General features: G+C 35.2%; 2 protein-coding genes across 2 annotated transcripts; both read right to left on the bottom strand.

The window, feature by feature from the left end:
* Positions 1–748: 748 nt before the first annotated feature.
* On the bottom strand, positions 749–6,510 carry LOC309489642 (uncharacterized protein). Its single transcript, XM_082158507.1, has 7 exons — positions 5,759–6,510; positions 4,015–4,323; positions 2,820–3,095; positions 2,398–2,724; positions 2,196–2,303; positions 1,436–1,498; positions 749–1,357 (listed from the first exon to the last, which is right to left on the bottom strand). The coding sequence occupies exons 1-7, from the start codon at positions 5,904–5,906 to the stop codon at positions 921–923; spliced, it is 1,668 nt and encodes a 555-aa protein (XP_082014633.1). The 5' UTR covers positions 5,907–6,510; the 3' UTR covers positions 749–920.
* A 210-nt stretch (positions 6,511–6,720) lies between these two features.
* Positions 6,721–12,966, bottom strand: hhla2a.1 (HERV-H LTR-associating 2a, tandem duplicate 1). The gene is made up of 7 exons (XM_082158508.1): positions 12,607–12,966; positions 9,406–9,690; positions 7,979–8,257; positions 7,551–7,877; positions 7,336–7,425; positions 7,189–7,251; positions 6,721–7,034 (listed from the first exon to the last, which is right to left on the bottom strand). Exons 1-7 carry the CDS (start codon positions 12,674–12,676, stop codon positions 6,988–6,990), a joined length of 1,161 nt encoding a protein of 386 aa, XP_082014634.1. The 5' UTR covers positions 12,677–12,966; the 3' UTR covers positions 6,721–6,987.
* Positions 12,967–13,574: the final 608 nt, after the last annotated feature.

The raw sequence follows: 13,574 nt of genomic DNA, 5'->3' as shown, positions 1-13,574 counted from the left end.
ATCATCTCTGGCTCCTTATTTGATTAACAGTGATGCAGTTACAGAGCTTACAGTCCCATTGACTCACAGCTGAACAAGCTTGAAAGAGACATTTCTGTTCTTTAATTTTTAATGTCCGCGAGGGACGGATATGTCGCCTCGTAAACAGGAAAAAAGGACCAGCTCCTTCCCCAAAATCTTTAGAGATTTACTTTAAAATCAGCCTGAAGTTATTACTTAAATGTAGGCCTACTCTGTGCGTTTGTGTGTTGCTCAATTTGTTCGCTGCTACATTATTCAACAACACAGTAGCCAGTGGTTGTTCACTGCCGAGTAATAGTACATAAAAAGTATGTTCGTCTTTTTTTTCTTCTTAAATAAGAAAACTTTCTTAATACGAAAACACTTGCCCAATATCTTTTTTTCTTAAAAAAATAAAAATAAATCACACGCTTTTAGTCCAAAGAAAAGCAGATACGTCAAGCACACAGTAGGCTACTTACGCGAATAGAAATATCGCCACCTCCTGGTTATAGACTGGCACATTTCACATTCATACACTGTTTATTTATGTATTTCACACAATTCACATAGTCTGTTGACATTGTCACTTTCTATATCAAAGTGAGATAAATAAACCACTAATAAAACTAATAAAATGGTTAATTTCATAAGCTTTATCTAAATCATGATTACCTAAAAAGGATTGTATACTTGTTTAAAGACATATAACTTTATATAATGTGCAAGACTTATAATAATAAAACACTTTTATATTAAAATGTATTTTATTAATTATTGCATATTGAGTGTTCAGCTGGGTGGTTTGTGTTGTTGGGTTTTGTCCAAAATAACTACACATTATTATTTACTATAGGCCATGCATTCCAGAAGTGATTATAACTAGTCAGCACCATTTCAAATTATTAAATGAATATCAATCACCTGAAGCCATTAATCTGTGAGAGCTCAGTTGTGGCAAATCTCTGAATCATTGTACTTTCCATCTCTACTCCATCTGCTGAGTGTGATTCAGATTTAAGTTCATTTGTTTCATTTTCTTTATTATCAGATGCATCAGTATTCATCTCAGATGTGAGCAGAGTTATTATAGCACCTGTAGGTGATTGCGGCCTGGATTCATGTCTTTCCACTGGTGTGTCAGATGTAGAGGAATCACTAATAATCATGCACGTATTTATTACTGTTGGTGGATGTGGCAGGACGTCATTATTAAGGCAGTCAGGATCTTGTTTAAATGATTTGGATGCTTCAAAAGGTGTTGTGTTGCATGGCGCTCTGCGAATTTCAGTCTCCACTGATTCCAAACCATTGTGACCAGGTTCATCTTGTCTTTGTCTTTCAAATAGAGGGATTTCTGCCAAAATGAATAAAGGATATTAGAGAGTGCTGCATTCACAGCAGTATGAATGCATGAATGAGGATCATTATTTACCGGTTTTGTTGGTACATCTGATTCGTTTATTGATGTCTGAATGGCCACGTACTGGATTTTCACCTGCAAGAGACAATACGCATAAAGTAAATAAATAATAAAATAATATTATTTAAAAAATGTTCTTATAATAAAGTAAATGTTTAATAATATTATATTGTGTAATATTACAAACTATATTAGAATATTTCATATAATATTGTCTATAATAAATATTATAAATATGTATATTGTGTAAAATATTATCTAAAAAATATATTATTATCAATAATATATATATATGTATTATAATATTATATATGTCAAAATATGTATATTTAACATTTTATTTGAATAAAGTTAAAGCTAAATGGAAACTACACTAAATATATAAAAATATTTCATATATTATACTATATATATTAAATATTACATGTACATTGTATACATAATTGTGTAACAAAAATACATTACAATATTTTATATAATATAGTATTATAATATTATATATGATTAATATAACATACACAGTTTTTGCATACTATATATTGTATTAACTATATATATATATAGTATATATTATAATTTTTTCAATTATTATTATAACAAAGTGAAAGCTAAAGGGAAATTGCTTTTATTAATCCTTTATATACTTTATACACACACACTATACTCTATGTATAGTGTAAACAATGAGTAATAAAATATATTACTTTCAATAACCTATTGCTACATGTCAAAATATATTATTATATTTTTAAATATGAAATACTTTATTTACCTCTCAGTCTAAAACATCGCGACAGAGCTACAGATACAGTGATGAGAAATATGAAGACAGACGCAGCGGTTCCCCACCATGACCTCCTGCAGTCATACTCATCATCATCTGGGGGAAAAAGTATAGTATTATGTATTGACATTTTAGTCATTAAGTGAAATGATCCTGTTCCAAGCTTTCAAACACATGAAGTAAATCTTACCAGTCACGCGAACTGTAACATTGACATGGGTTTGGACTTGATGTCTCATTTGGAAGCCGTAGAATGTGCAGATGTAGGTTCCGCTGTGTCCCAAGCTGTCTGGATTCAGCAGATGAAGAGACCCGTTGCCTAAGTGAGCCTGATCTATGTCGAGTTCAGCTTTACTTTCCCACAGGTTCGCGATCCGACGGGTCCGGCTGTCGTAAGTGAAGATGATGGAGGATTCTGTGGTTCTGATGAAGGTCCAAGTGAGGGTGAAATTGTGGCGAGGTTGTGGTATCATGCAGGGGATCATAAGTCCAGAGCCCTCCTCACCAAGTAACTTATCTAAAAGATTCAAATGATTCAAATAGCTGTTTGAAGGTATGACAAACACCTTTCTTGACATTGTTTTAGCAAGTGTCAGAAATGGAAACTGTTACCTTGCTGATGCAGTGATGCGGTCCACACCTGCGTTCCATCCGCTGAGACAACAGAGCAGAAGTAAGTGTGGTCAGAGATGTTGCCCATCACACTGATGGCGCTCTCAACGGTGAACAGGCCCTTGGAGTCCGAGGTTTTACGAGTGAAGTTCTGGAGGCTTCTGGTGTCACGAGGGGGATCAGTGGCCCAGGTGACCTCAGGAGCTGGATAGATGTTCTGGGACAGACATGTGACCCTTTCCTCAACCATCTCAAGCTTCACAAACTGGATCAGAGCTAAACATTAAAAGGAAAAGTACCACATAAAATTCTATTAAAATGAATCGATTGGTTATTATTTGAACTGTGTATCTATACAAACGTATATACAATACACTTTTTCATGTTATCTTGTCTACATGCATGCTGAATTAAATCTCATGACTGGTATAAATATCTACTAGTGAATTACTAAATTAAGGGTTTTCAAACGTTTTAATGCCATATATTATATAGGCCTAATGTTATTTATTGTAATTTGCTATATATAATACATGGAATTATATGCTATACAGTTTCATGTATAAACTGTCATTTAAAAAGAAAAAAATATTTATCTATTCTTTGTTATTGTTAACACCCTTTAGTGCTTAAGAACAAGAAACAAACCCGGGGAATTTTTTTTTTTAAACAAACAAATAAGTACATATTTTCAATATCAAAATAAATACTTTTTTTTTTTCAAAATAAAAAATCTGAAAAATTACTTTATATTAAATTAATAAAATTGTATTATCTGTCAGTAGAATAAAATACTTTGTGATTACTCTCATTTGTTTTTTTGTTTTGTTTTTTACTTCCGACCAAAAATATTTTAACATAGTATTTACTTTTTGTATGTTACTCTTTTGTGTTAATTTTTCTTTATTATTATTATATGTCAAAAGAATAAATTACCTAAAATGAAAATGTATTTTTTTTTTTTTATTATTATTATTTCAATGTCATTTGTTACTTTTACTTGTCAATTTTCCACTATTCTCCACAGGCCCCGCTAGCGCCCTCTTGTGGCCCGATGAGAGTCCCTTGACCCAGTTGGAAAACTCAATTCCTTACATTTTTTTACACTTTGTGAAAAGTAGCTTTTTACATCAGACAACCCCAATAACCCAAGCAAACTCAAACAATATGACCAGACCATGACCCCGTGACTGACCTTTCACCCCCAGGTTAACAAAGGTTTCCTGGTTTCCCTTCCTGGTGCTGGTGTAGCACTTATACCTCCCTTGATCCTGGACTTTAACTTTCCTCAGCACCAGAGAGGCATTTCCCTGTGTAATCTGGGAATTAAACAGGTTCGTCCGGCCACTGAAATGCTTGTTCTGGAGCCCGTACTGGTCTTTATTGTAGTAGTAGCTATGGACGGGGATTTGCTGCTTGTACCAGTGGATGACGACGGCTCCCGTGGGCCTGAAGCTGCAGGGTAGCACGCAGTCTTCTAAGAACAGACACGTCACGTGTGCATCTAGAGTGAGACCAGCACATGTAAAATAATTGCAATGTTAAATTCAGTTTTGCTTTGCATACAAAATTGTCACCAGCTAAAACTCTTCTAAGAACATTTTGTTAACGTTCCCATTGAGTTATGCAAAAATAAAATTGTAAGCCAATTACAAGTGTTTTATATTTTTAGACCTGTGGTTTTCGCGGGAAATTGCGTACGTCACTCGCCCATGCGTGTCTCGTCATATCAGTAAATAGAGAAGAATAAAAAAAAAATCCGTATATAGAGATAATTTGCTCCGAAAACGTTGATGTGTGAGTGGAATTGATTATAGTTGTCAAAAAGGTTGACATCACGCTAAATTTAGAACAGCAGAACAGAGAAGACTGGCTTTTCGGAGATGGCCACAACGAATGGATTTGACATGATGTAAAAGAGATGGCGTTGTTATTACTCAATAACGTTAGGTGAGTAAGGTATTGGACAGATCAATTGCCATGTAGCTCTCTAACAGTCCATTGTAAAACATTATTTGTTGCAAAAGGTCATATAGGCTGTTCACATGCACAGTCAGGCAGAGCCTCAGCACAACCAAAACAATAACAATATTCTTCTGTAAAATGCATGCAGTTTTTAACCGCTAGAGGGCGGAGTCACAGTGTACCATTACAAACGTTAAACAAACTAAAACGTTTCAGAAAACGTTCCATATAACTTTGAACGAACATTCTCTAAACATTACTGGAATAACATTTGTTCATAACTGTGAGAGAACATTCCCTGTTAGCTGGGTCACCACAGTTTTAGTTGTTCTGGTTGTCTTGGTTTGAAATAGCTTTATGCCACAAACAATGCCAAATCATCAAATAACAAAACTGCACATTTGCACATAAAGATTCAGTCGTGAACCTGTTATTTTATTCAAATAGACTGTAATGTAGATTCTAAAATATTTCCTTGTAGGCTGATTATGAGGATGAATAAATCACATATTCATTCTCGTCAAAGTCAGTCTTTGTTCTTGTTCTCGTTCACCGGTGTCATTAGTCTGAGACTAATGGAGTTTCCTACAAGTGCTGCTTTGATCCATTCACTGAGCAACTACAGCTACTTAAATGACATACAACTAAGTGACATACAACTTAAATGCCAGACATGGAAAATGCAGGGGAAAAAATGACAAAACATGTACCATTCAAATAAAATGAAATAAATATTCCAGTAACAATTTATTCATGTATCATGTACAAAATATGTGATCTTGCATTTTATATTTTTTATATTATAAATGAAAATTTTTATAAAAAAAAAAAAAAAACGTGTTCGCTTGCAAATTTTATATTTCAAGAAGACAACATTAAAAAGCATAAAGAGACTTTCCTACAAGACATGGATGGTGATTATATCTCACACTGAGAAGCATCAAAAGTGAGCATGCGTGTATATGTGGTCTTACCTTTAGTAATGATGATACCAGAAACGCGAGTCCTAAGTAAAAGCACAAATGCAACACACAGAAACAGCAGATCCATGACTGTCAGACTATGCCACACGTTCAGATCAAATTTACTGTGATGCCACAATCTTTCTCTGTACGTGTGCATGTGTCCTGAGAGTGTGTGCGCGTGAGAAAGGGGGAGAGAAAGACCCTTGTGGACATATCAATTAAACCGGTAAAAGATTAACCAGAGTGCATGAGTGGACATATAGTGACCAGAACTGGTTTGGCCATGTAACGGGTACAGTTAAGCAGAGGAGAAAGAAAAGAACAGACCAGTTCATTTAAACCTCAAATCTGTCTGTCCATGCATGTGTCATGTTGTGGTTATTTTAGTCCTAAATAAGCTTATGATTATGATTAAATACACTACCGTTCAAAAGTTTGGGGATGGAAAGATATTTTAATGATTTTGAAATGATCTGCATTCATTTATCTGATCAAAAATGCAATAAAAACTTTAATATAGTGAAATAAACTACAATTTAAAAACTGTTTTCTATTTTAAAACGTAATTTATTCCTGTGATGGCAAAGCTGAATTTTCATCAGTGATTACTCCAGACTTCGGTCACACATGATCTTCAGAAATCATTCTAACATGGTGATTTGCTTCTAAAGAAACATGTATCATTATCAATGTTGTAAACAGTTGAGCTGTGTGATATTTTTGTGGAAACGATGATGCATCTTTATCAGGATTCTTTGATGATTAGAAAGCATTTATTTAAAATAGGAATCTTTTGTGAGTTTTGATCAATTTAATGCATCTTTACAAAAACAATTCTCCTGGCCCCAAACTTTTAAACAGAAGTGTAATTACAAAACGTATGGAAAATTACTAATGAATTATTGATATATTGATATATTTTTTAATAGTACAATTTAATATTGTAAAAACAGCCAGTGTGAGATTTAAAATAAATTATTGATAAATAATGTATTTATTTTAAAATATATATATATATTTTAATATAATCTTTAAAAAAAAAAATGTAATCAAAGTACCGTTCAAAAACATAATATACAAGAAATGTTTGGTTTCTTCTGGATGTTTCCTGAATGACATTTTGTTCACACAAATACTCAGAATGCAAATAAAGTCCCATCAACTTGTATTTCATACTGGCTTCTCTCTTCTAATATTCTTCTTTTTTCTGTCCATGGTTAACTTTGAGAACCCGAAGGCTATGTCATAAGTTTACTTCCTGCTTGTGGCTCTTCCAATGTTCTGGCTATGAAAGACAAAAGAAAAATATTCAGTTGCAAAATTGAAAATCTAGGTTTGGAAATTTTACTTCGTCGTCTTTACATGGCAGGGAACCTCTATAAAGTTCTTCTTATGACTTAACTATAAAAAACAAAGGACTGTAACAAACAGGACAGTACCTGAGTTCATGCTTTGCATTTCCGCATCCTCTTCAGTGTTTTCTTGATTTCTTTTCGATTTTGCTGCAAACATAAACATCACCATTGAATATATACACAACAATAAACACTGAAATATTATGGATTGAGTTCTGTACACTGTATTACCTCTGTATTTTTTTATAACCAAAGTGATTGCGAGAAGAGCGATTAATCCTGCGACGATACCCAGCATCCACAGATTATATTTAAGAAAATCTGCAAAGAGAGAGAGACAGATGTTTAAAAAAGTAAACTGCCTCAATGTTTCAACAGGAAATGAGTTCTAGGTTTGGTCCAACAGATTCATTATTGGATGGATAAGTTCATGGATCAGTGGATACCTTTCCCCTGCTTGGAGGATGTAAGAACAACACGGGTCTGGATCAGATGCCGGGTCTTTGCTCCTGAGAGCACACATGTGTAGATTCCAGAATGCTCTGAGCTAACAGGTTTCTGCAGGTTTAGTGAAACATCCCCTCTCAATGCGTTTTCCTCTTCTAGTTCTGCATGATCCCAGGAGCGGCTGGATTTATGGGTCCTGCTGTCATACTCGAGGACATCTGTGGTTTTGTTTACTATCGTAAAAGTCCAGACGAGAGAGAAGGACTGAAGGTCCTTGGGAGCTCTACATGGGATAATCAGGTCTTGCCCTTCAGAGCTGTTAATTTCTGTTTTGTACATGAGACAACATTGCTATTATCACCTTCATAAGCATAACATTTATAACAAACATCTGTATTAGTACCTAAGCATATATCACAAGTTTTACCTTGCAGCTTTAATGAAGCTGTCCATGTCTGCGTGCCATATTTGGAGGTGATGTTACACACATATATATGATCAAGGCTTTTGTTCTGCTGTTTTAGGACGCTCTCCACTGTAAAGAGGCCCTTTCCGCCAGGAGCCATGTGGGTGATGGGCTGCAGGGCAGCAGGAGGTAAACTGGGCTTTGTGCTCCACTGCACCACCGGAGCTGGGTAAACTTCTTTAGTAAAGCACCGAATCAGCCCAGAGGGATCGGTGTTAATGAAGATCGCACTGATGGGAGCTGGAGGGCATTCAATGAAAAAAAAAATCACTTACATTTTTTAAGAAAATATTGATATTAAAAGTCGATTAATCAGTCCAAATTCAGCCATTGTCAGAACAGAATTGGCCAATAATAATGACTATTTTTATCAGCTAAATTAAAGGCAAGGGCAAATTAGTGTGAGCGCAATTTCCATAATGACCAACGCAATCTACCAAAAGCAGCGCAAATTAGAGTCTGGTTTAAGACATGCTTTTTTTATCAGTAAATAATGGCGCAAATACCTGTAAATTGACTAGCGCAAACCTTAGTAAATCAGTTTGCATGATTCATTTAAATACTATTCTCTCATAAATGTTGCGTCTGAAAAGGAAACTTCTACAGATGCAAATGCAATAAGGTCAGCCACAAAAATCACCGTCCACGCCTTTTCAACACTAATTCTTCACTGCGTGTCTTAAGTAAATCCTGACAGTAGTTTTTTAATGCCAAAAAAGGGTTTGCCTTGGTACCTGTTAGTAAATCTGGCCCTAAGACTTCTAACTATGAGGACAAAATTTTACATTAATTTGTTTTATATACAGCAAAAAAAGAACAGATTTTTTTTAATCTGCTAGTTAACTGAATAAAAGAAGCTAAAAAGTATGAATGGGGCATTGTGTTCGTAAACAGCTGAATGAACTAGGACATCTTGTTTGTGAACGAAAACTGAGCAAATGTTAATAAATAACTTGTTTTGGAAGACTTCCACAAAAAAAAAAAAAATCTGTTGAATGAATGGCTCAATGACTCTCATTACACAAAAAGACTCACTTCTCACCACCTACTCTAACTCTTCATCACTACAAATGGATAGGTTATTATGGCAGTGTTTCCCAACCCTGTTCCTGGAGGCACACTAACACTAAAAACACATTTCCCAACTCTTCCTGTTCCTAATCAAACACCTGATTCAAACCAACAGCTCATTAATAGAGAAGGGAAATAGAGGGATCAGATAAGGGATACATCCAAAATGTATGCTGTTGGTGTAGGAACAGGGTTGGGAAACACTTATTGTGATGTTACCCAAACGAATATAGTCCTAAGCCACTGATAAACCCATAATGGTCAGTGACTACTAATCACAGACAATACATTTAAAAATAAATCAATATATATCAAACCTTCCACTGTTGCAATAACATATGTCTGAGTCACATTGTTGACCACACATTTGTATCGTCCTTTACTCCTTGTATCTACTTGTTTCACAAGCAGCGATGCATTGCCCTTGGAGACGTTGTCGCTGAAGAGCCACACTTTGTCATTGCTGAGCTTCTGTCCCGCCGGCTGTAAACTGAGTATGAGCTCATTCTGCTGGTACCACTTAATATTCACATCACCATTGTCGGGCGTGAAAGAGCAGGGAAGAATACAGTCCTCAGAGAAGATGCAGGTCACACGAACCTCTGCAAATCAACAAATGGGCTTTTAAGATATTCCTGCATTTACGAGAATGAATTATGAGTTTCACGTCCTGCAGAGTTCAGCTTCAACCGCAGGTAAACACACCTGAAGCAGACAATCAAGCTCTTACTAGGACATACTAGAAACTTCCAGGCAGGTGTGTTGAGGCAAGTTGGAGCTAAACGCTGCAGGACAGAGTTTGGACACACCTGGATTAAAGGGAATATTAAATAAATCTTTCAACAACGTATAACGTTTAACTTCTCTGCTGAAAAATCCATCATTGCTGAATACTAGCATAAGGTATGTTTTGCGCACTGGTACCAGCTTGGGTTGCTGGTTTGCCGGTCCCCAGCATGGGATACTAAAGTGCTGGTGGACTGTAATTTGTATGTTGGTATGATCCCAGCAAGACCACTACAAACGGTGCGTGTAAATGTTGTTGGAGAATGTTGTCACTATTATGGTGATTAGTGTTCCCTTTAAATGGGTCCTTGACTTTGGTTGACTTTCAGGAATTGTTGAAGTGCAGGCTGTCACTATTGTCTACATTAGTAGTACTGTATGTCATGCTCCTGACTGCAATGACATTATTCTAAGTTCTTTTAACATTTATTCCTTTTACCAAGTTTACAACTTTTGGGGTGTTAGTGACTGCCAGCTGGATTGTGACACAAAGTCCTTAAAATTTTCAGTGATGCAACAGAAGATAAGTACAAAATTATTACATTCTGATTTGTCTTTAGAAGCAAATGTGATTCACAATTTACCAGGTTTACTTTTTTTTAATTTTTTTTTTACTTTATTCAGAATTTCAGATGACTCTGCTGGTCCATCTGCTAGACCAGCATAAACCAGCCTGGACCAACATTGAATTAATGCAGGTTTTTGCTGGGTTTTTCATCAGGGTTATATATTGATTTAAAACATTTTCAGATATTTAGATACTTAAGCTGAAAAAAAATATTAGAATTATAAAACAAAATACCAAATATAACAACATTATTTTAGTTATGTCATTTTCATTTTTGTGATCTAATACAGTGATCATAGTATGTTGAGAAGGTAGTAACCTTGCCATTTAGAAACCATCAACTTCTTACTAATATTTCCTTTTAAATATGTTGCTGGATTGATGCCTTTGTCGTACAGTATATATAAATCTCCACCCTCAGTTTCCTAACCTCATGGTAAGTGCATGTGTACAATACATGTGCACCCATATATATGCCACCTTTTTTCTCAGAAAAAGTGAGTTTACTGCCCCTGTTTGCTGTCTGTCCTTTTCTATGGGTGATTACAATTGTGTGTTCACCCAGATCATCATGCTAAGAGGACATTTATCAGTAATGACCACTTATGACTGTGATTGTTTAGCGTTCAACACACTCACCTTATCGGAGTCTGCAAGAAGATTGTTTGGCTATAAATACAAAATAAATATCAGCGGCAGAGTGCATGACTGCATGACCTTTATGTTGTGACACTGGCGTCGCGGACTGAGATTGCACCAAACTACCTCTTCCACAGATTAATTGGCATTGATTATATCGATCATTGATTATATTGATTATATAATATTGATTATTGATATAAGAGTGATAAAATCTCATAAAGAATAGTTGCACTAATGGATCAGTTGTACTTCTGTTTCTCATCTTATCTTGATGTCATGCACGTAACGCTTTCCTTTGTACTATTTGTCTAGTCTAGATCTATTATTGAGAGTCCCTGGAGGTCTTGGCTTGTCAAAATATTCACAGTGACTGTGTTAGTCCAAACAGATGACGGGCCGGAGTGCATTCTAGCAGACTCACTCATCTCCTTCACTTGCAGACTATTACAAGGAGGGGCTCAAAAACGCATTAGCTGAAATTCTGCCTCCACTTGAGATCTAAGAGTAGCATCCACTTTAATTACATAATAAGGTATATTTATAACGATTATTTATCTTTCCTGGCATCTTTTTTAGTTTGGCTGTTGATCTGTTGCAGGAATAATGCACATTCAAAATAAGTGGCCCAATGAAACAAGAAAAAGCAAAGATAATTCACCCACTTCAGATGAATAATTTATTAGCTCAAAAATGCATTTTTGTGTCTCTATTTGAAAGCCTTTTTTGAGAAGACCCATACAGATGATAGATAATATGTAGTTATAAATCTTAAACTGAAAATACCTTTGGCAAATTCCTTGGCAACTGAAATACGTTTAAGTACTAAAATGACTAAAACTGAAGTATAAATAAATTAAAACTAAATGGATATATATTTTAAAAACTATTAAAATATTCAACAAACAAAAAAATTGAAATTTTTAAATAATAAATAATAAATATGATTAAAATAATAAATATGAATAAATACTACAGTAGTACATAAATAATACTAAAATAACATATATTTTGAACCTCTGTAATAATTTATAACAGCAAAAGCAATCAATGGGTAATATCTAATATTTGTGTCATTTAATTTGAGTACTGGAAAGAATTCCTAAGCAGGAACTACCTAATAACTAGAAAACAGATGTCTCTAAGTGGTCTTGCCAACATTCATACCCTATTCCATCCACTTGAATTACATAAGGTATATTCATAACGTAAGTCTTTCCTGGCATCTTTTCAGCTTCACTACAAACATGAATTGATCATAAGTGACCCAACTGAAAGTAGCAATCAAATAGAAATCAAAGCTGATCAATAGCGAAAAGAAAAATAATAAGTAAATCAATCACTTTAGATGAGCGATTCATGAGCAGAACTTTGAATAGCTTCATTTCATAAAGGAAAGTGGCATTCTTTATAAATAAAGTGGTCAAACTTTGGACCTAAAAATGTATGACATACTGGAAAATAAGAAAAAAGTTACTCAACTTTTAGAAACAATGTCAAAAATCACGATAAAAGTTAATCTTACCTGGAACCTTACACTCCACTAAGGAAGAAATCCATAAAACAACGTAAGCGCCATAGAGAGTCCTTGACATTCTCCCTCACAACAATGTACTGAAGAGTAGAGCAGAGAGAAACTAAATTGCCGAGAAGATGAGACTCTTCAAAAGAGTCTTTCTCAGGAACGTAATCAGACCCTGTTCCTCTTTACTGCTTCAACAGCACAGACAGGCAAAAAAAAAGAAAGAACTATCCCTTGGGTCCACCTGAATGAAGTCTTTGTGAATAAAAAACTAGAGGCAAGTAGAGAAAGTTCCTCAGGTGATTTCTGAATATTGACTCTGCTGTGTAATCTTGCTGAATGACAGAGAGAGGGAGAAATAGAGAGAGAGAGAGAGAGAGAGAGAGCGAGAGTAGGAGGACAGGTTTCCACGCCTCTCTCATAGATCATGAGTTGAGTCACTAAATGGCAGCTGAAACCCTTTACCACATACCCTGTACTTCTGCGAATGACTTTAAGATAACCTTCCCACATCCCCCCAGGTCAACTTTTCTGAAGCTCATTGTCTTTTCTCACCACCTTGTTCTTTGTTGAGCCTTTGCTAAATTTAGACACGCTGCAACTGTCCTTGTCACCTTCTTGCTCAATTTGCCAAACTCTAAGTGTGGTAACCATGCATACGTACCTAGTAGTGGATTGCAGTAACCCTGATGATTAGTAAAGATTCGCATGACGTCAAACAGTCGTTTCCTTCCTGGAAGGAGCCCTTTAGATGGCCCAATAAAACTTTAATAGTTTGTGGAATAGTAATGTGGAATGTAATATTTTTTTTACATTCCACAGCTACATTTGACTGATGTGTAATGCATAGAATGAGTCCAAACTTGTAGTATTTACAGACTTTGACAGGTGCAAGTTGTCATACCAACCTTACAGGTTAACAAATGCACAGGCTTGAGAAAGTGCGTTTGTTGACTGAGCTGATCTAGTGC

The sequence above is a fragment of the Leuciscus leuciscus genome, assembly GCF_965113295.1.
Source record: "Leuciscus leuciscus genome assembly, chromosome: 24".
Lineage (NCBI taxonomy): Eukaryota > Metazoa > Chordata > Actinopteri > Cypriniformes > Leuciscidae > Leuciscus > Leuciscus leuciscus.
This window is presented reverse-complemented; position numbering and strand designations above follow the sequence as displayed.

What these genes read in the sequence shown, in the direction of transcription:
- LOC309489642 (XM_082158507.1), bottom strand. Translation starts at nt 5,906, where the DNA reads ATGCACACGTACAGAGAAAGATTGTGGCATCACAGTAAATTTGATCTG. An exon ending in TGGTATCATCATTACTAAAG is followed by an intron (nt 4,324 to 5,758) that starts GTAAGACCACAT and finishes GTCTCACTCTAG; the next exon opens with ATGCACACGTGACGTGTCTG. An exon ending in GCGATGTTTTAGACTGAGAG is followed by an intron (nt 1,499 to 2,195) that starts GTAAATAAAGTA and finishes TGTCTCTTGCAG; the next exon opens with GTGAAAATCCAGTACGTGGC.
- hhla2a.1 (XM_082158508.1), bottom strand. Translation starts at nt 12,676, where the DNA reads ATGTCAAGGACTCTCTATGGCGCTTACGTTGTTTTATGGATTTCTTCC. An exon ending in ATCCTCCAAGCAGGGGAAAG is followed by an intron (nt 7,426 to 7,550) that starts GTATCCACTGAT and finishes CTCTCTTTGCAG; the next exon opens with ATTTTCTTAAATATAATCTG. An exon ending in AATGCAAAGCATGAACTCAG is followed by an intron (nt 7,035 to 7,188) that starts GTACTGTCCTGT and finishes TGTCTTTCATAG; the next exon opens with CCAGAACATTGGAAGAGCCA.